The sequence below is a fragment of the Lepus europaeus genome, chromosome 6 (assembly GCF_033115175.1).
Source record: "Lepus europaeus isolate LE1 chromosome 6, mLepTim1.pri, whole genome shotgun sequence".
NCBI classification, from domain to species: Eukaryota; Metazoa; Chordata; class Mammalia; order Lagomorpha; family Leporidae; genus Lepus; species Lepus europaeus.
Window position 1 is genome coordinate 16915588 of NC_084832.1, and position 21829 is coordinate 16937416.

Here is a 21829-nt window from a genome sequence, read left to right on the forward strand (position 1 = left end):
GCTGTGGCAGCAAAATTGCACCTAAGTTACAGAAAACTCATCTGGTTATGGTCCTTCATCAGGTGTGACTGTTGGATTTCTCTTTGATCATATTTTTAAATTATTTATTTGAAAGACAATGATAGAGAATATTCATCCCCTGGTTCACTCCCCAAATGCCTGTAACAGCCAGGGTTGGGTGAGGCCAAAGTTGCCACAAACTCCGTCTTCGGTCCAAGTACCTAGGGCATCTTTCAATGCCTTCTCAGGTTTATCAGCAGGGAGCTGGATCAGAAGCAAAGCAGCCAGGATTTGAACCAGCACTCTGATATGGAATGCCAGCATTGCAAGTGTGGCTTACCCATGGGTACCACAGTGCTGGCCCTGCCCTTTGACCATTTGAGCTGCCTAATATTCCATCAGCAACACTACCCTTTAACATAATCAGCTTTTGTTGTTGACAAGCAAAGAAATTTGACCTAATATGGAAATTGACACTGAGAATGGCATCCTTAGAAAATTTATGGGGTGTTTGGAATTGGTTATTGGGCTAATGTGAGGCTTCCAACAGCATTCTGACTGGAATCGTTCATCCACTGAGTTTGGGGCTCTGGGAACCAAGCAGTTGACACTGAGCAATTTTTAAAAGAATGAAGAAGGCTGGACAACTAGGCACGGTGATCATGTTTGTAGAACAAAATCAAATCTCAAAAATTTACTTTTGTGATATTCTAGTTCTTTCTGTAAATTTGGTGAAAAGAACATCAGTTCCTATTTAAAACTTTAAGCCTGAGGACACACATAAACCAAACCTAGAAACTGATTTTGTAAGTTGAGTTCATAATCTTTCTAAGTCTATCCTAAGAAAGTTGGAGAACTAATTAGAAGACAGTGAATCCTCAGCTCATGACAAGAGCCTCGGGTGATTACTGACGTCATAAATAAGAGTGTCAGTTGTTAAATCAACAACAGGAGTCACTGTAGGCTTCCTCCCCATGTAGGATCTCTGTCGTTAATGTGTTGTACTATGTGAATTAACGGTATAACTAGTACTCAAACAGTACTTAATACTTTGTGTTTCTGTGTGGGTGCAAACTGTTGAAATCTTTACTTAGTATATACTAAGTTGATCTTCTATATATAAAGATAATTGAAAATGAATCTTGATGAAGAATGGGATGGGAGAGAGAGTGGGAGATGGGATGGTTGCGGGTGGGAGGGAGGTTATGGGGGGAAAAATCCACTATAATCCAAAAGTTGTACTTTGGAAATTTACATTTATTAAATAAAAGTTAAAAAAAAAAAAAGAAGACAGTGAATCCTGACAAGTGAAAATGGCAACGTCTAAAAGGATTCTGAAGATTGAGTGCAGAGCTCCTTAGAGAGTGTGATCCCCAGATGAAGGACATTAGCATCACCTGGGAACTTGTTAGAAATGCAAAAATATCTGACGTGTCCCAGGCATACTGTATCAGAGACTATGTTGGGGGCACGGCCGTCTGTTAGTAAAAAGTCTTCTAGTAACTGATGACATTTTATAACTACTAACTTGAGGATCTGAAGTCCTCAGACTACCACTCCGCTGCCTTTGCTTGAGGAAGCTTTGCCATTTTTGCATGTAAGAACCATAAATTTCCCCTTCAGGAGCCACCCAAACTGTTGCTCTAGCAACCAGAGTGCTAATTTAGCATGGTCTTATAAGGCAATACTGAATCTTGGTATAGAAGAGTTAGAAATCTGTAAGTAGTTGTAGGAACTTGCTAATTTGTATCCTCAAAAAAATTGGGAGAATGTGGGAACGGATTTTGAAGTTGCTAGATCAAGCAACATGTACCATATTTTGGGTCAGGCCAAATGAACAGATTGGGCACTTCCCACAGAGTAGACATTCATTGTGCTGAAGCCACAGAGAACAATGAGAACCTGCACTGAACTTTTCCTACAACAAATTACATCTCAAATGTCTGAGCTTCCTTAAGAACTGTAAAGGAAGGAATTCAAAGACTTTAGGAAAAGAGAGTAGAGGACTGAGTAGATTATGCTCATCTATTCCAGGCAACTTTTCATCGCATCTTTGATAGAAATGTTTATCTTGGTAATAAAAAATATAGATTGATAAGGGGTATCAGTATAGTTTTTGTGTAGGAAATCAAAGCCACTGTAAGTATTAAAGCAGTTAAGGAGCCTGTACAGAATCAGATGCTTGAGAAATCATTGAAAGGCCACTAGAGAAGCAGGAATGAGGGATGGGGATGGAGTAGCCTTGGAACTATATAATCCAGGGGCTGGCATGATGGTGTAGTGGGTTAAGCCACACCAGCAGAGCCAGCATCCCATACGGGTGCCAGTTTGAATCCTGGTTACTCCACTTCTGATCCAGCTCCCTGCTAACGTACCTAGGAAAGCTGTGGAAGATGGCCTAAGGGCTTGGGCCCCTGCATCCACCTGGGAGAACCAGAAGAAGTGCCTGGCTTTGGCCTGATACAGTCCCAGCCACTGCAGCCACTGCTCTCTCCGCAGCCATGTGACACCCTTGAAAAATGTGACCAGACATGCTGAATTCAGCTGCTACTTTTTCTTGTTAATACTGGGATCCTCAGGCCGGCGCTGTGGCTCACTTGGCTAATCCTCCACCTGCGGCGCTGGGACCCCAGGTTCTAGTCCTGGTTGGGGCGCTGGAGTCTGTCCCGGTTGCTCCTCTTCCAGTCCAGCTCTCTGCTGTGGCCCAGGAAGGTGGCAGAGGATGGCCCAGGTGCTTGGGCCCTGCACCCGCATGGGAGACTGGGAGACACACCCGGCTCCTGGCTTCGGATCTGCGAAGTGCCGGCCGTAGCGGCCATTAGGGGAGTGAACCAACTGAAGGAAGACCTTTCTCTCTCTCTCTCTCACTGTCTATAGCTCTACCTGTCAAATAAATAAATAAAATAACAAATAAAAAAAAATACTGGGATCCTCATGATCCACCATGCCAGTGAAAGCATCAGGAAATGGCTTCTGCCCCATTCCATCTTTCGAGTCATTAAGAGTAACTTACGGTTGGCAGAAACCAATTTGCTTCCAGAATAGGAGTCTGGAAGCATGATTTTTAGCTTACTAGCCTATATGGAGTAGGAAGGCCCATTAAAAAAGAAAGAGCGCTGGGACCAGCGCCGTGGCTCACTTGGTTAATCTTTGCCTGCAGTGCCAGCATCCCATATGGGCACCGGGTTCTAGTCCCGGTTCTCCTCTTCCAGTCCAGCTCTCTGCTGTGGCCTGGGAGGGCAGTAGAGGATGGTCCAAGTGCTTGGGCCCCTGGCTCCTGGTGCTGGATCAGCGTAGCTCTGGCTGTAGCGGCCATTTGGGGGGTGAACCAATGGAAGGAAGACCTTTCTCTCTATCTCTCGCTAACTCGATCTGTCAAAAAAAAAAAAAAAAAAAAAAAGAGCGTGAAGGTGAAGTGAAGAAGTAACTCTGCATCCATCTGAGAGGGCAGGCAGCTTTTTACTAACAGCTCTTTCTGGAGGTGGCATGGTGAGTGCAGGAGCTGCCACTGAAATGGGATGGGAGGAACTCAGGTGCCTGAGCTCCTATGGAAGCTGTTAACCATTAAAGGCACATCGATCCCCTCGATCCTAATAGGCAGAACCACAGCCACGGCAATTAGATTCCGAATACAGTCTGACTTTCGTGGATAGCTGATTGTGACAAATGAATTAGGGGCTTCAGAATATGACAGGTCTTCAAACCAGATGTTCTTGTCCACTGCATGACCCTTCCCTCCCTACCCCACCCCAAATGCCAGGATTGAGGCACCTTCCTTGAGTGTTAAGTTCGGATGTTGCTGGTTTTTTAACCTATCTTTCATGCCTGAATTAATTCAGTGAAGCAGATTCATGGTTCTATTGAACTGGAAATTAAGATTGCCACCTGGCCATTTTCTTCATTCAGGCCACCAGGGAACAATCAAAGAAAAGGAGGTTGTGGTATAGGTTGGTCTGGTGATTTAAAACATGGCTTCAAAATTTTGGATGCTTCCACTCAAAATGCAAACTTGGGGCTAGCATTGTAATGCAGCGGTTCAAGCCCAGGGTGCTCTGCTTCCGATCCTTGGGCCCCTGCACCCACATGGGAGACTGGGAAGAAGCTCTTGGCTCCTGGCTTCGGACAGGTCCAGCTCCAGCCACTGCCGCCATTTGGAGAGTGAACCCTTTTGGGGTGTGAACCAGCAGAAGGAAGACCTCTCTCTGTCTCTGTCTCTGTAACTCTGCCTTTCAAAATAAATAAATCTTTAAAAAAAAACTAAAAAATAAAAAAACCACAATGTCCACCAGATGTCTGACCCTGATTATCTTTAAAATAATAATAATAATAAAGAGAGAAAACAGGTTGTGGGAGACAATGTCAAAGTTTTGGGAGTGTCTCCCTTCAAAAAAACATTTATTTGGGGGCTGGTGCTGTGGCACAACAGGTTAACGCCCTGGCCCATAGTGCCAGCATCCCATATGGGTGCTGGTTCAAGACCTTGCTGCTCCACTTCCAATCCAGCTCTCTGCTATGGCCTGGGAAAGCAGTAGAAGATGGCTCAAGTCCTTAGGTCCCGGCACCCACGTGGGAGACTGGAAAGAAGCTCCTGGCTCCTGGCTTTGGATAGGCGCAGCTCTGGCCATTGAGGCCAATTTGGGAGTGAACCATCGGATAGAAGACCCCCCCTCCCCGTGTAACTCTGACTTGCAAATAAATAAATTAATCTTTTAAAAAAATCATCTATTTGAGGACTTACTTTAGGCTCAGTGTGCCAAAATACTTGGGGTTCTCATAATCTGATGGAGGAGAGATATCTCAATAATTTGAAAAGAATGTTTAGTGCAATAATTGGTATAAGAGATTTATGCAAAGTATTAAGAACAGATATGGCTGCTAGGCTATGTCAAAGTCAATTGTTTAATCATTTATTCTAATTCTACACCTGAGAAAAAAATACACTGACAGTAGGAAATGGGGCATACACATAACCCAAAGCTATATTATCAAATAATAATTAAACAACTACCCCCCCACATGTATACATACACACACACACACACACACAGGGTACAGATTTACAAACCACTGGCCCTATATATCTCTTGCTGCCTGAAATGTGTACCTAGAAATATCTCAAATAATTTATAGGATTTTTATGGGGATCTTGAGTTCTTTTTCAGACTCAGATCATTTTGAAACTAGATAAATCTAAAATGTCACACTATCCTAGGCCTTAAGAATTCAAGGAAAACTAATTCAACGAATTGAACATAAATTATGTACTGAGCTTTGAAGCCTTGTGCTAAATATGGTACAAGGTTCAGTCAGGGAGAAAGAAGCACAAATGGTATTTTGACAGTCACATGTTGTCTGGTATAAATCCTGCAGCTGCTATTTTCCAATTTAAGAACTTTTTTTCTCTTTTGCTATAGTAGATACTAGGATTTTGCAAAAGATACACCCAAATTTCCAAATGTGCATCAATCTCAGGGTTGCTAAATTGGTTACACATACTTTCTGGATTACTCCTTATTTCAAAATACTGAATTTTGAGCCATTGCCAGAACCCACGTTCTAATTTTAACTTAGAGAAATAGTCACACAGCTCCTGATCCACAACCTCTCTCTCTCTCTCTCTCTCTCTCTCTCTCTCTCTCTCTCTCGACGCCCATGCCCAATTATCTAGAAGTAGCAATCTACATCTTTAAACCTAAATTGGGCACAACAGAAGGAGGCGCGGAAACCTGCGTGGGTTTAAATCCTAGAGTGCCAGTCTCATTTTCACATCACGCAAATGCAGGGCTGCCTAACAACAGCTCTGCAAGGGGCCTGCGGCTGCCGACTGCCGCGGTTGGAAGGAATCTCTTCTGGGAAGAGAATTCCCGCACAGCGCTTGTTGGAAATCAGCTATCTGTCGGCCTGTTCGACCACCGAGTAGGAGCGAAATCTGTTTTTCTCTTTGAAAAGCCTTCCCGGGGCCAGCAACAGAGCGCGCCCCGGCACCACGTGTCTGCACCAGCGACGGGATTGGCAGAGAGCATTTCAGAGCCGCGGTCTAGACGCGCGCGGGCCCGCCCAGCTGCCAGAGGAGCCCGGGCTGCGGAGAGAAGAAGCCGAGAAGGATCGCAGAGGGGAGGGGGCGGGAGGGGGGTGGGGGACCTCGAGACGCCTGCGGCCTGCAGTCGGAGGAGACCAGGAACCGCGCCAGCCGCCCAGTCTCGCCTCGACTTGCCCAGTGGAGACGCGCTGCGTCCTGCTCGCTGGGAAGAAGGCGCCTGTCCGCCTCTCCGCGCTCTGCCGCTCCTCGGCCTCCGCCGGCCCCGCTTGCGCTAGCAGCGCCCCTGGGATCTGGGTCCCCTGTGTCGCCCCGGTCCGCTCGCAGCGCCCGGCATCTGCCCTGGAGCGCGCAGCTGGGGTGAGCCGAGGGCAGGGATGCGCCAGGCGTCCGAGGCAGGACCGGCGAAGACGGGCCCGCCTCCGGCCTCTCCGGGCTGCGAACCGAGCCGCTCCAGATCCCGCTGGCGTGGCCGCTGCAGCCCCCCAGCCCCCGCTTGCCTGCTTAGGAGAGACGCCGAGGCCCCACCGTTGCCCGCGTCCTAAGGGCCTTTGTCTTTAGCGGGTTCGGCGGGCCCGCAGTGCCGCGCGCCGGGGACCAGAGGCTCCGGCGCACGGCTGGGGGCCCTGCCGAGATGGGGGGCGGAGGGAAGGCGAAAGCGGGCCCCTTGCTTTCCTCATCCGGCCATCTTGTAACCGAGATCTGACCAAGGGGGCGAGGGCGGCCAACATGCGCGGTCCCAGGCTTGGGGAGGCTGCGGCGAACCGAGATGAACCCTAGGACCCGCGCGCCTCCTCGCCCCGGCCGCAGTGGGGGCGCACAGGCAGCCCCCACGTCCACCTCCGAGCACGGGTTAATCCCTCCAACGGACCAGGGGAAGGGAAAATAGGAGGGATGAGGGCCCGGCATTTCCTCCAGCAAGCGCCGGATTCGTTCGATCGTTCCGTTCGGGAGATTGAACGCCCTCTCCGTGCCCGTCCCGTGCTAGGTGCTGGGGGCTACATCGGTAAGCAGGAGAGACCCGGCCCTCGTTCCTGCGGATCCTGCAGCCCAGTGGATGGAGCCCAGAGCCTACAGACCTGCCAGGTCGGTATCCTGACGCCTTAAACAGATGGGGAAGCCGAGGCCCAGGGCTGACCATCTTGTTCTCGGTCAGGCAGCAGGAAAACAGAAGACTGAAACACTGAAACCCACAGCCGATCTACGAGTGTGTATGTCTCTAGGGCTTTTATGCCAGGCTGCAGTGGGTCGTTAATAGTTGTTTATTTATTTTTTCACAAGGCCCATGAAACAGTTTGGGCGTCATGGGACGTGCATGCTTTGTTTCCTGGATGTTTTCCGATGGGTTTATTTCGGGGTCACCGTAATCTGGAAAGTGCTAAACGTATTTGATATTACGACTTGGCTTCCAGTTACTCTGAACGGCATTTCCCTCTCTTCTGTTCACCTATTTGGCTGTTAGGAAAGAAAACCATTTTCCCGATGGTTGGTCCAAGCAGGGTCTCCCCGGTGGACTGAGGAATGTCTGGCTTTTCCTCTGCTCACTGAGCTCTGTGGTGACCACGGGCAGCCGCCAGACGACCCCGAGGATGAGAGGCCTCAGGTCTGCAGGTCGCTGCTAGGACAGCGCTGGCTTCTCTCCGGAAAGCAATGCAGACCCCACGCAAGCTGGGAAGGTAAATACCGCGGCCTCGTGGAACTGGACACGAGGGCGGATGGTGAAAAGCCCCCTCCGCCGGTTTTAGAGGACGAAAACTCCTTTGAAAAGCAGCTGAGCAGGAAGACATTTAGGAAGCTTGCCATCCTATATGAGTAACTCCCAGTTTACTTTATAATCACAGCTGGATCGCGATGTGGTATTTAAAAACGCACCTTTAATTTTAGGTGTGCAATTTAAAAAAAAGCTGTGACATGTATTTATACCCCCGGGGTAATCAACACAACAGTCAAAATGTAGGGCACTTCTAGTATCCCCAAGTTTCCCAGAGCCCTTTTGCAGCCGGCCCCCTTAAATGCACACACGGTCTTTCGGATGGATAGATTTGTAGAATGACAGCGGGTGGCACCTAAGAAGGCTGGCGCCCTCTCCGGGAGCACGGGTGTCACCACTCGGTCTGTTCTGGTCCCGCAGGGCGCCGGGCGCATGCTGAGCGCGCGCAGGTGGACGCGCCCTTCGCTCCAGTCCGGGCTCGGGCGCTCCCATAGTAACGGCCCTGGACGCCCAGGCCCTAGGTCGCCGCCGCCGCCGCCGCGGGGGACCCGGCCTTCTCCGGCTCCCGAAGGCCGTGGTGGCGGCGGCGGCCCCGGCCGGGTAGAGGAGACCGCCCCGCTCCCCCGACGCAGGCACACGCGGCCGACTGGCTTGCGAACATGGTAAGAGGCGGGATCCCGGGGTGCGCAGCGGGCACGTCGGCTCCACGGGACCCCAGCTCCCCGCCCCGCGTCCCACCGCGCCGTCTCCTCCTCCCACAGCCCTTCCAGAAGCACGTGTACTACCCGCTGGCCGGCTGCCCCGAGGGCCCCGACGCCTCTGCGGCCGGCGGCGCGGCGGGCGCGGCCGCCATGGCCTGTTTCCCTCCCAGCGCGGGGCTGGGCCCCCAGCCCTTCTTCCAGTTCCGGCCTCGGCTGGAGAGCGTGGACTGGCGGCGGCTGAGCGCCATCGACGTGGACAAGGTGGCCGGGGCCGTGGACGTGCTGACGCTGCAGGAGAACATCATGAACATCACCTTCTGCAAGCTGGAGGACGAGAAGTGCCCGCACTGCCAGTCCGGGGTGGACCCGGTGCTGCTGAAGCTCATCCGCCTGGCGCAGCTCACCATCGAGTACCTGCTGCACTCGCAGGAGTTCCTCACCTCGCAGGTGCACGCGCTGGAGGAGCGGCTGCGCCTGAGCCTGAGCGACTGCGAGCAGAGCCGGAAGCTGCTCACCAAGCAGGCGGGCGAGATCAAGCTGCTGAAGGAGGAGTGCAAGCGCCGGAAGAAGATGATCTCCACGCAGCAGCTGATGATCGAGGCCAAAACCAGCTACTATCAGGTGAGGTCGCCGCTCAGGGTGGCTCCCGCGGCCCCACTCTTCCTTTGTAGCCGACCCCTGGCCTGGGTCGTTACCTTCTGCAGCACCAGGGCTTCAATCATTAAACAGCTAGGTTGACCGAGGACCTTACTGAAGTCCTCCAAATGCGGTTGTGGGAGGCGCTTCCTCCTGCTAATGGATGCCATGAACCACCAGCCGTGGACCAATGGCTGCTCTGGAAAGAGGCCCCAAAACCATGTGCAGTGATTAGACTTAGGGGGTTGTCTTATTTTTAGAAAGTTTGGGATACTTTCAAATGGGCAGAAAAGTGGCCACAACCGTACAAAGAACTTTGATACACGCTTCACCCACATTCACCAATTATTAACACTCGGCTGGACTTCCTCCAACTCTGTGTGCCCTACGTTCTTGCCGCTGAACCATTTCTCAGTGAGCTGGGGACTCCCGAGTACTTCCATGTGTATAGTTCCTCAGACCAAGAACATTTACTTGCATCAGCAGTTAAAGAATTAAACATTTTTTGTTTTTCTAGTCTTAATTTCCAGCTGCTGTGGGTTACACATTGAGCCCAAGATAAATACAGCAAATTTTTTTAGCATAACAAATCAATCTACATCTTGCTAATTGATTAGATGGAGTAAGTGCAAAAGGTATAAACAGTGTTTGGAAATGATATTAAAGTAAGCAACAGGGTGAAGGATCAGTTTCACACCCTTACTTTCTAGTCTTTTTAGTGGAAGATGGTTTACAAGGCATCACTGGACTAAAGTGTTCTCAAACTAGATGAACAGTCAGGAAAGAATTCTCTGAGAGGCTCGTGTCTGACCTTGGGTGAGCAACCACGAGGTGTAACCTTCAAATCATACTTCTTTTTAAAAGATTATTTATTTATTTGAAAGGCAGAGTTACAGAAAGGCAGAGGCAGAGAGAGAGAGAGAGGTCTTCTATCCATTGTTTCACTCCCCAGATGGCTGCAATGGCTGGAGCTGCGTCGATTCGAAGCCAGGGGCCAGGAGCTTCTTCCAGGTCTCCTACACAGGTGTAGGAGCGCAAGGTCTTGGGCCATCCTCTGCTGCTTTCCCAGTCCATAGCAGAGAGCTGGATTGGAAGTGGAGCAGCCAGGACTAGAACTGGTGTCCATATGGGATGCCGGCACTGTAGGCGGCAGCTTTAACTACCATGCCACAGCACTGGCTCTCTCAGATCATACTTAACATGATTAATGGCCTGTTTTGTAAATGTTACTTGAGAATCAAATATGTACAGATAGTGCTATGATGTCTTTTTATACAGTACACAGAATAGATTATCTTGAAGCATTTTAAAGTTTATTGTGCTCTAGCTTTGACAATCATCTCATAACAGGCCTACTGCATAAAATCCTGTTTGCTTATTAACATCTTTTCATTTCACTGCCTTGGAAAAAGCTGTTGGTAAATAAAGATTCTGAAAGATGGGTGATAGATAAGGATAAAAGGGAGAGGACTCGATTTTATCAAACAAGTGACACCTGCCAACTCCTGGCAACTCAGAAGATACTTTGGATGACAATGTTGACTTTGTGGAGTGCTCAGGCATGACATGAAGAGGTAGAAGTGACAGAGCCAGCCTTTCCTACTTGGGTGGAGAGCTACACTCTGTCCTCTGTAAGGGGTTTGCCATTGTCTCTTTATGGGTCTTTGAGCCCTGTGTTTTAAAGTGACACTTCCATAGTCAGACCACCTGGGTGTGAGGCCCAGCTGTTCCAGTGTAAATATTTCAAAGGCATTAACTTCAAAACCTTATTTTCCTCATCTGGAAAATGGGGTTGTTAGTAGTAGCTACCTTTTAGGGTGATTCTGAGAATTCTATGAGGCACACACATGAAGCATGAGGAAGGCTTCCAGTATCATTTGCCAAGATGGTATCTTTTGGGAAGAAAGCCTTCAAGAGTTAATGTCTCAGGTGCCCAAATTTTAAATGCTGGGTAGAAAGATATTTGTTAGAGACACCCATTAGAGATTTGTTACTCTCTTCTCAGTGCCATTTTTGTGACAAGGCCTTTATGAACCAAGCTTTTCTACAAAGTCACATCCAACGCCGCCACCCTGAAGATCCTCACCTTGGTAAGCAATGAGATCTATGTCAGAGCTGTTTCCTTTGCATTCCCCTTTTATTTTTTTCAGTGAGGCATGGTCCAGTGCATTTCTCAGTCCATTTAAGTGTGATAGTTCTGCCAATTCAGTAAGTAAAATTGAGCCCCTACTGTGTGCATGCAATGCCCTAGGTTCTGGGGATACAGCTGTAGCACAGTAGAGAAGCGCTGCTCTCTTGATCTCATATCCTCCAGTGTGTGGGGCCAAGGAGACGCACGCAAACAAGCATATGAGAAAGTCTTTTCAGTTGGTGGCAAAGGCCATGAGGATGTGAGAACAGGAAAGTCAGGACTCCAGGTGGTCAGTGATCAGAATGATGAGGAGGTTCCAGCCAGATGAGAATCTGTAAAGAGTGTCCCAGGCATCTGGAATGCTAATTGTAAGGGTACCAGGGGAGGTGGGATGAGGTGTTTGAGGAGCAGAAGGAAAGCTGGTGGAGCAGAGTGAGCAAGCAAAGTGGTCTGTGATAAGGCTGGAGAGGGAGTTGCCAGACCACAGGAGACCTTGAGGGACCTAGACTGGAAGGTGGGTATTTTATTGAGCACAGTGGGAAGTCACTGGAGGATTTGAACTAGGGGAGGGACATGATCTAATTTGTACCTGAAAATGAGCCCTCTAGCTGCTGCGTAGTGCCAGCAGTGGAAGCAGGTGGAGAAGTGAGGGGGCTGTCCCAGCAGCCCATGTGAGAGATGGTGGTAGCCTGGACCAGAAGGTCCCAGGGCAGAGGGAAATGAAGATGAGGTGTTTTGGACATAAAGCTATAGCTATGGAGATGTGACTTAGTATGAGAGCAAGAGGCAAAGCAGAGGTGATCCTTGGTTGCTGTCCTCCTTGGTAGAGGAATGGCCATGATGTTGACTGTGATGGAGGGCAGGGGTTGGAACTAGTTTGCAGTAGGAAGGAGAATCAAGAGCTTGTGTTGGCCATGGGTACATTTCCATCACACGCATAATCTACGTGCATGTGGGGGATGCTGTAGGTTGCAGCTCAAGGAGACACCCCAGCTGGAGATAGGAATCTGGGAGTCAGTGGGAGAGCTGTGCTGGCTGAGGTCATTCAACAGAGGATAGAGATGGCAGAGGCCAGTGCTGAGGTTCTCCCAACCCTAGGAGCTCCGGAAGAGCAGCACAGTGGAAAGGGAGCAGATCTACGGAGGTCAGGAGGGAACTCTGTGGATGTGTTGTCATGGAAACCAAGAGACAAAGTCTTTCAGGAAGGAGGTGGTGGTCCATTGCACCAACTGTCCCTGGGGTGCTGGGTAGGAGGAAGCCTGAGAACTGACTGTTGTCCAGACACTCAACTTGAGTGAGCTGGGAATTGTGAGGGAGTAAGTGCTATAGAATACAGACCCTGATTCCAACAACATTGGCTGGGGAGGAAAACGGAGACGTGAGAGACATCGTCTAGATCAAAAGGCGAGATGAAGGGAAATTAAGATGTGCCTGAGTGTTCATGGGAACTAAGCAAACAGAGGAGGAAGTGAGGAGGCCAGCAGGGTGAGGATTCCGGGTGGTTCCCAGATGTGAGGCTTTGTGCTGTGTGGGTGTCCTCAAATGCATAGAATGCAGGGTGTCCGTCCCCTCCAGCAGACTGAAGCTCTGCAGGTTGCCAGTCAATCTCATTTTGATTCTTAGGATCCAGAAGTGCTTGTTGCTAGCTTGTTACCCAGAGCCTTTCTCCCCACCTCCATTTGCAGCCAGTCTTTTTCTATTTCTGCCCATTTTAGGTAAATAGATGTATTTAGGAAATAACTAGGCTTTATAGAAACAAAAGAATAAGCACAAAATTCCACTTAAAAGCTTTGGACCATGGAGACAGTTCAGCAGTATATGGTAAAGACTAGAAGGATGCACTATTTTACGTAATCTGTCATTCTTCAGTATGACACTGACCTTCTTTCTCTTCTGTTTCAGTATCTTATTCTATCTCATACTCGTCTCAGAGAGCATTTCAGACTCTGAAATGAGTATTATTTCTTCAGGTCATCTTTGAGATTCTGACTTTCTACTTTGGTTTCCATCCCTTTCATGTCTACACTCACAGACACATGTATATCCATTCAGTCATGTGTACATCTTCATGTAAGTACAGGTACCTAAGTACTCTCCCTTCACTTGTCTCTACTTTGTGCAAGTTTTTGGTACTTCGCTTTTGCCCCAGCTGACTGAGAATGGCCCAAGTTTTGCTTTTGGAATGCCAGCCCTTTGCTTATGTTAGCACTGATGGGGCCCTCAGGAGCAGTTGGTGGGAGCCCAAAGGATGGTGACCTAGAGACTTTTATACCGTGGCACCTGCAGTGGAAGCCGTTGTTTCCATGGAGACAGGCATCTCTAAGAAGAGCCCACATTGCCATTGTGTCAAAGCAGCCAGGATTATTTATTGCCACCATTGTTGCTCCCCACACAGGGCTCTCACACTGTCTCTGTCAGATAACCCAATCTCAATACAGTGGCTGAACAAGTCTGCCAAAAATAATTCCTTGCCCCATAATATTAAGGGCTCCAGATAAGAACTACAGAGCAAAAATGGGCTCACGTGGGATGAAACCAGTAATAAGAAGCCAAGGAAGAGCTTCCTTTGTCTCACCCATAGGGCTGTACCCTGTAAGTTTTCAGATGGCTTCTGTGATCTTGTTTTGACAAGACTTTCTGTTGGAACAGACTATAAGACCAAGGCACAGACGGATAAGCTGCAGGGTGAGATCGACATGTTGAAGGAGCAGCTGCAGCTCACCAAGTCTCAGTTGGAGACCTCCCAGCATGCCCATGCCATCCGGTTCTCTAAGGTACGACACAAAACTCTGAAACAATAGCATTTTAATTACAGTTCTACCTAATCATGTGTGCCATGGACTCTCATAAACAGGACCCTTAGAAGATTCTAGAACTTGATAAAATGTGGTTGTATTTGGTACTGCCAATCTTACTCTTTAGTATCTTGCTACAAAGCACATCCTGGAAATATAATTCTTTCTCTCTCTCTGCTTAAAACAACCCATACTTATTATCTTACATTACATTTCTGTGAGCCCAAAGTCTGACATGAGTCTCACTGGGCTAAAATCAAGGTGTCAGCAGGGCATTGGCCCTTAATAGAGGCCATAGAAAGAGACCGTTTCCTGCTTGTTTAGGTTGCTGGCAGAACTCAGTCTCTTGGAGTTGTAGGGCTCAGGTCTCCGCTGGCTGTCTGCTGAGGGCTGCTACTACTTTCCCTGTGAGGCTGCCTGTGCTCTCTGGCTGACGGCCCTCTTCCTCCATGTTCAAAGCCACCAACAGTGGGTCCGGTCCTTCTCCTGCATCAGGTGTCTTCTCTTTTCCATCATATTTTTGACCTGTTTGTGAGCCCTGTTGAGCACTTGAAAGTTCTGATTCAGTTACTTAGGGATGATGAAGGCCTCAGGAGGAAAGACAGCCATGATGCTTGAAATCCAACTGCTGTGGGTACTAAGTCTGCCTTCGCTGATCCAACAGAGGATTGACCTGAGTGCGCTCCATGGGACAAATAAGACCCTGAGAGAGCATTTATCTTGTCACTACTGAACTACAAGTAATACTATGCTCAGTTTTTTTCTTGTTTCCTCTGGGGGACAGGAAGTTTGACATTCTAGGTGAAATGGCAAGTTATTTCACAGAAGATGGGGTAGAGCCCTCTTGTCTTCTTCATGCGCTGTCTCCCTCTCTTTCTCACTCTCTAAAATGTCATAAAATTCATACAGCACACAATTTACATGTTTAATCATTGTAAAGAATACAGTTCAGTAGTGCGAAGTATAGAATAGTTCTTCCTTAACCATGGAAAATATATTCCAAGACCTGAAGTGGGTGCCTGAAACTAGAGACAGGATCAAACTCTCTATATGCTATATTTTCTCTACACATACGAACTTATGATAGAGGTAAGCTTATATAAACACACTGAGAGGTTAACAATAATAATGAAATAGAACAACTATAAAAATGTAATAAAATTTCTTGCATCACTACTTTTGAACTTAGGAGCCATTATCAAGTAAAATAAGGATTATCTGAACGTAAGCAGGTGCTGTACCATGATAGCCAATCTAATAACCAGGATGGCTAATAAGTGGCTAACAGGAGGGTGGATATGCTGAACAAAGGGGCCATTTGTGTTCCAGGCAGATGGAGCAGGCCAGCACAAGTTTTTATCACGCTACTCAGAATAATGTACAATTTTAAGCTTATGAATTGTTTTCTTATAAATTGTCTAATATTTTCAGACTACAGGTAAGTGAGATAATAGGAAATGAAACTGCATTTAAAGAGGGACTATTATATTCAGATTGTTGTGCAACCAATTTCCAGAACTTTTTTCTGAGGTAAAACTAAAACTTTGTCCCCATTAAATAACTTTCCACTCACCTCTGTATATAGTCCTCATATATTGTAATAGTTTTATAGCTTTAAGCTCTTCTATTTAGATTATTGACCCATTTAGGGTTTATTTTTGTTTATGGTGTGAGGTAGGGGTTCACCTGTATTGTTATGCATGTACTTATCCAGTTGACCTAACACTGTTTGTTGAGGAGACTACTCTTCCCCTCATTGAACTGAAAATTGGCATTCCATTTCTTCAAAAAAGGATATTGGAATGAGATTGCAATATGAATCTGTTGATTTCTTTGGAGAGTATTGCTCGCTAAAAAATATTAAATCATCAAATTCATGATCGTGGATGTCTTCCCATTTATTCTGGTGTTCTTTTTATTTTATTTTTTTAATTTTTTGACAGGCAGAGTGGACAGTGAGAGAGAGAGACAGAGAGAAAGGTCTTCCTTTGCTGTTGGTTCACCCTCCAATGGCTGTCGTGGCCGGCGTGCTGCGCTGATCCGAAGGCAGGAGCCAGGTGGTTCTCCTGGTCTCCCATGGGGTGCAGGGCCCAAGCACTTGGGCCATCCTCCACTGCCCTCCCGGGCCACAGCAGAGAGCTGGCCTGGAAGAGGGGCAACCGGGACAGAATCTGGTGCCCAGACCGGGACTAGAACCCGGTGTGCCGGCACTGCAAGGCGGAGGATTAGCCTATTGAGCCACGGCGCCGGCCTCTGGTATTCTTTATTAGCTTTCATGCAGTTTTTTAAAAGTTGTTATTTATTTATTTGAAAGGCAGAGTGACACAGAGAGAGGGAGAGACTGAAAAAGATCTTCTATCCACTGGTTCACTTCTTAAATGCCTGCAACAGCTGGGACTAGGCTATCAGCTGCAGCCTCCCTTTTAAAATTTTTCATATTAGCTTCATGTCAAAACTGTTATTTTTTAAAGATTTGTTTATTTTTTATTTGAAAGGCAGAGCTACAGAGAAAGAGGGAGAGATAGAGAGCTCTTCCTTGTGCTGGTTTACTCCCTAAATGGCTGCAACATCTGGGGCTGGCCAGGCTGAAGCCAGGAGCCAGGAGCTTCATCTGGGTCTCCCAAGTACATGGCAGGGGCCCAAAGACTTGAGCCATCTTTCACTGCTTTCCTACGCGCTGATGTGCGTGTAAGTGGAACAGTTGGGGCTTGAATGGGCACCCATATGGGATGCTAGCATCGCAGATGGCAGCTTAACCTATTATGCCACAATGCTGGCCCACGTCAAAACTTTTAAAACCGGGCCGGCGCCGTGGCTCAACAGGCTAATCCTCCGCCTTGCGGCGCCGGCACACCGGGTTCTAGTCCCGGTCGGGGCACCGATCCTGTCCCGGTTGCCCCTCTTCCAGGCCAGCTCTCTGCTGTGGCCAGGGAGTGCAGTGGAGGATAGCCCAAGTGTTTGGGCTCTGCACCCCATGGGAGACCAGGATAAGCACCTGGCTCCTGCCATCGGAACAGCGCGGTGCGCCGGCCGCAGCGCGCTACCGCGGCGGCCATTGGAGGGTGAACCAACGGCAAAAGGAAGACCTTTCTCTCTGTCTCTCTCTCTCACTGTCCACTCTGCCTGTCAAAAAAAAAAAAAAAACTTTTAAAACCATGCTTAAAATAATTTTAGGAATATGAAATGCAGAAAACAAAAGAGGAAGACTTTCTGAAGTTGTTTGATCGATGGAAAGAAGAAGAAAAGGAGAAACTGGTTGGTGAAATGGAAAAAGTCAAGGAAATGTTTATGAAGGAGTTTAAAGAATTAACTTCCAAGAATTCAGCATTGGAATATGTAAGTATTAATCCTAGTGGTTTCTATAGTTTTGGTTTCTTCAAGAGGTTTGTTAGTGTGGCATTGTGGCCAGAGGACCTGGAAGGTGTTTTACTGTGCCCAGGTACAGATACCCCTCCCTGCTAGGGGCTCCGGGGTTGCTTGAGGCCTACAGAAGACAGAGGGAGTCAAACAAGTTGTTTTGTTGACCCTTTCCATATCTGGTTAGGTTCTGACACCAAGTTTTGGAACTCCCAGCATTCATGGCTGGAAAGGGTGACACAGATCACCAGTGTGGGAGAAGGAAGCCAGTCTAGACAGGGCCCTGCCTTACCACAGTGCACAGCGTTGCAAGCAAGCAGGGTGTGGCTAAGTAAGGCCCTGGCCTCTGTGGAACAGCACTGGGTCAGTGTCTCCTCCTCCCAGAATTCCTTCCTCAGAAACCATCCATTCCCACTGGGGATCCTGAGCGCACCATGCCAGCTCCTTTGAGCTAAGTTATCCTGGGGGCAAAGGAAGGAAGGGAGCTCAGGGGAGATCCTGGAGCTCCCCCTAGGGGCCACCACGATTTATACAGGAGGCGAGAGGGCTGTTTTGGAATTCCACCAACATTCTGAGCTCTAGCATAAGGGTCAGCCAACCATGGCCCAAATCTGACTGCCCACCTGCTTTCTTGATGGGCTGCAAACTAAGAGTGGTTTTACGTTTTCAAATGGTTGGGAAAAAAAGCAAAAGGAGACTTTTGTGACATGACAGTGACGTGAAGTTCTGCATTTTCGCGTCCGTACGTGAACGTTCACTGAGTCACAGGCGTGCACGTCCATTTATGCCCAGCCTGCGCTGCTTTCTCGCTGCAGCAGTGGAGTTAAAGCTTTGGCTGAGACATTGTGTGGCTCGAACTCCCAAACAGTTACTCTCTGGTGCTTCTGGAAAAAGTTTGCCAGCTCCATATCCCTTTCTAAAGCAAATGTGGCGGAATATTCACCGTCACACAAGGTGAAATGGTGTTCCTTGTGCTGTTCTTTCAGTCTCTCTGTAAGTTGCCATTTTCAAATAAAAAGTTGAAGAGAAATTCCTCTGAGCAGCTGTCTGCGTCAGCCTCCCTAGGGCGGGCGCAGAGAACAGCACCACGCCCCCTCTGCAGTTCCAGTCCCTTGCAATAGCAGCAGAACGCTAGGTGCTGACGCCTCTGTATGGTTTGTTTCTTTTTTAAGATTTATTTATTTATTTGAAAGTCAGAGTTACACACAGAGAGAAGGAGAGGCAGAGAGAGAGAGAGAGAGAGAGGTCTTCCATCCTCTGGTTCACTCCCCAGATGGCTGCAACGGCCAGAGCTGTGCTGATCCAAAGCCAGGAGCCAGGAGCTTCTTCTGGGTCTCCCACATGGGTGCAGGGCCCTAAGGACTTGAGCCATCTTCTACTGCCTTCCCAGCCCATAACAAAGAGCTAGATGGGAAGTGGTGCAGCCGGGACTCGAACCGGTGCCCATATGGGTGCAGGCACTGCAGGCGGTGGCTTTACCTGCTACACCCCAGTGCCAGCCCCTGTATGGTTTCTTGTACCACCTCTGCTCCGGGGTATTCACATCTCCCATCTGTGCCTCCTCCAAGTGCGACACAGTACAACCCACTGGAGTGGGTGTTGACACCGTTCCCTGCAGGACTGGCTTCTTGCGACTTCCCCATGAAGGCCACACTTATTTCTTCCACAGTGAGTAGCTGTCAACTTCAGTTCTTTGGCCCGAGAGTCCCTCCGCACTCCTGCCTCCTGCCTCAGCATAATTATGGAACAGGGCTCTTCCCCCACAGCTGTTCCATTCCTGCTGGTTTTTCTTTTTAAGCCGTAGTTCACACCTTGTACAAGTCCATGGCTTTTAGGGCATTCACAGAGTCACGGCGCCATCCATGTTCATGGTCATCTGAGGACATTGCATCACTCAACACGAAACTGTGCACCCATCAGCGCCCACTCCCCATCCTGCCCTGACAGCGGCTGATCCGTGTTCTGTCTCCATGGATTCGCCTGTTCTGGATATCCACATGAATTGAATCACACTCTAGGCAACCTTTTCTCAGTGGCTTCCTTAACTTCACATAATGTGTTTGAGACTCACCCATGCTGTAGCATGTATCAGTAGTTCATCCTTTTTTATTGATAATATTCTATTGCATAGACAGACCATATTTTCTTTGTCCACTAGCAGTAGACAAGCATTTGAGTTGTTTGTCCTTTTTGTCTACATAGTTTTAAAAAATTAACCATAGGCAGGCATTTGGCACGGAGGTGAAGTCACTTCTTGGGATACCCACTTCCCCTATCAGTGTCTCGTTTGAGTTCTGGCTGCTCCACTTCTAGTCCTGCTGATGCACATCCTGGGAGGTAGCAGATGATGGCTCAAGTAATTAGTTCCCTGCTGCCCACGTGGGAGACCCAGATTGAATTCTGGGCTCCTGGATTTGGCCTGGCCCAGCACTGGCTGTTGCAGGCATTCGGGGGAGTGAACCAGTAGGTAGCAGATCTTTCTCTCTGTCTCCCTGCCTGCCTGTCTGTCTCTGTCTCTCTCCCTCTGAATTTCAAGTAAAATATAAATCCATTTTTAAAAAAATTAACAGTAGACTTTATTGTTTAGGATAGTTTTAGATTTACAGAATAGTTGAGCGGATGGTATAGAAAGTACTACATAGGGGCCAGCGCCGCGGCTCACTAGGCTAATCCTCCGCCTTGCGGCGCCGGCACACTGGGTTCTAGTCACGGTCGGGGCACCGATCCTGTCCCGGTTGCCCCTCTTCCAGGCCAGCTCTCTGCTGTGGCCAGGGAGTGCAGTGGAGGATGGCCCAAGTACTTGGGCCCTGCACCCGCTTGGGAGACCAGGAGAAGCACCTGGCTCCTGGCTTCGGATCAGCGTGGTGCGCCGGCCGCAGCGCGCCTACCGCGGCGGCCATTGGAGGGTGAACCAACGGCAAAAGGAAGACCTTTCTCTCTGTCTCTCTCACTGTCCACTCTGCCTGTCAAAAATATAAAAAAATAATAAAAAAATAAAAAAGTACTACATAGACCACTTCCACCCTGCACAGTTTCCCATTACTGACATCATGCATTACGTTGGCACATCTGTGGACTTCCTGAACCAGTACTGATATCTGAGTGCTAAAGTTCACATTTTATTCAGATTTCTCTTGTCCTTACCCAGTGTCCTTTTTCTGCTCCAGGATTCTATCTTGCCTGGCACAATTATATTTAGCTTTCATGCCTCCTTAAAATGCCTCTTGTCTGTGACAGGTTTTCAGACTTGTTTTTGATGACCTTGATAATTTTGAGAAGTACTGGTCCAGGTGTATGGCAGGGGGCCCTGCTGTTGGGGTTTATCTGATAGTTTCCCCATGATGAGAGTGAGGTTATAGGTTTTACTTTGATAAGGTTTGGGGAAGGAAGTACAGTGCTGCTTTCATTGCATTGTATAAAGGGCAGACACAACATGATTTATGACTGTGGATACTGGCCCTTTGCCCCTGGCTGGGGAAGTGTTTGTCAAGGAGCAGGTTTCTCTGCTGAAAAGATACGCCTTCTGCTGCCCATACCGCACTCTGAAATGAAGCCATTTTGAGCAGCCACGTTTAAGGAGTGGAGAAAACACTCCCTAGCCTTTTGGTCTGGAAGGGAACTTAATACGTTCTGTGGTGATCTGAGGGCTCTTTTGCTACAAGTAACTTCGGGAATAACATAAAAAAACAAAGAGTAAAATTTAAATGTTGTATTTTGTATTAGTCAGCCTTTCATTACTACAAAGAAATGCCTGAGGCAAGTAGCTCTAAAGATGTATTTAGCTGTGGGTGTTGAAGATTCAAATCCAAGATTAGTGTGGCACCTGGTGAGTGTGGCGCATGTTCAGGGGAAGGCTCCCCAAGGGGGTGGGGAACCAGGAAGCAGAGGGAGTGGGTGGGCCCAAACTCAGGCCTGTAAAAAAGCCCCTAAGAACTCCAGAAAGCATCAGAGGACCACTTCCGAGAGCATGCCCCCAGTGACCTAAGAAACTCACTGCCTAAATACCATGAATATATTAGGTTTCCACCCTCTTAGTACCATTAAGACTTCAGGGTGGCTGGTGCCGCGGCTCAATAGGCTAATCCTCCACCTTGCGGCGCTGGCACACCGGGTTCTAGTCCCGGTCGGGGTGCCGGATTCTGTCCCGGTTGTTCTTCTTCCAGGCCAGCTCTCTGCTGTGGTCCGGGAGTGCAGTGGAGGATGGCCCAAGTGCTTGGGCCCTGTACCCCATGGGAGACCAGGAGAAGCACCTGGCTCCTGCCTTCAGATCAGCGCGGTGCGCTGGCTGCAGCGGCCATTGGAGGGTGAACCAACAGTAAAGGAAGACTTTTCTCTCTGTCTCTCTCTCTCACTATCCACTCTGTCAAAAAAAAAAAAAAAAAAAAAGACTTCAGGGTTTGCAGTCCTGCATGGGTTTGGGAGCGACACTGTACTTACTCCTTAGCAAACTCCTAATAGATT

The 21829-nt window shown here is 48.5% G+C and overlaps 1 protein-coding gene across 2 annotated transcripts in view; it reads left to right on the top strand.

The window, feature by feature from the left end:
* The first annotated feature begins 8274 nt into the window (after positions 1 to 8274).
* The window catches only part of DZIP1 (DAZ interacting zinc finger protein 1), a 55224-nt gene continuing 41669 nt past the window's right edge, over positions 8275 to 21829 (top strand). For both annotated transcript variants that reach the window (XM_062194023.1, XM_062194024.1), the window contains exons 1-5: positions 8275 to 8410; positions 8510 to 9070; positions 11091 to 11175; positions 13866 to 13990; positions 17186 to 17347. In XM_062194023.1, coding sequence (XP_062050007.1) covers positions 8408 to 8410; positions 8510 to 9070; positions 11091 to 11175; positions 13866 to 13990; positions 17186 to 17347 — 936 coding nt within the window. In that variant the 5' untranslated portion in view covers positions 8275 to 8407. The remainder of the gene's footprint in view (positions 8411 to 8509; positions 9071 to 11090; positions 11176 to 13865; positions 13991 to 17185; positions 17348 to 21829) is intronic.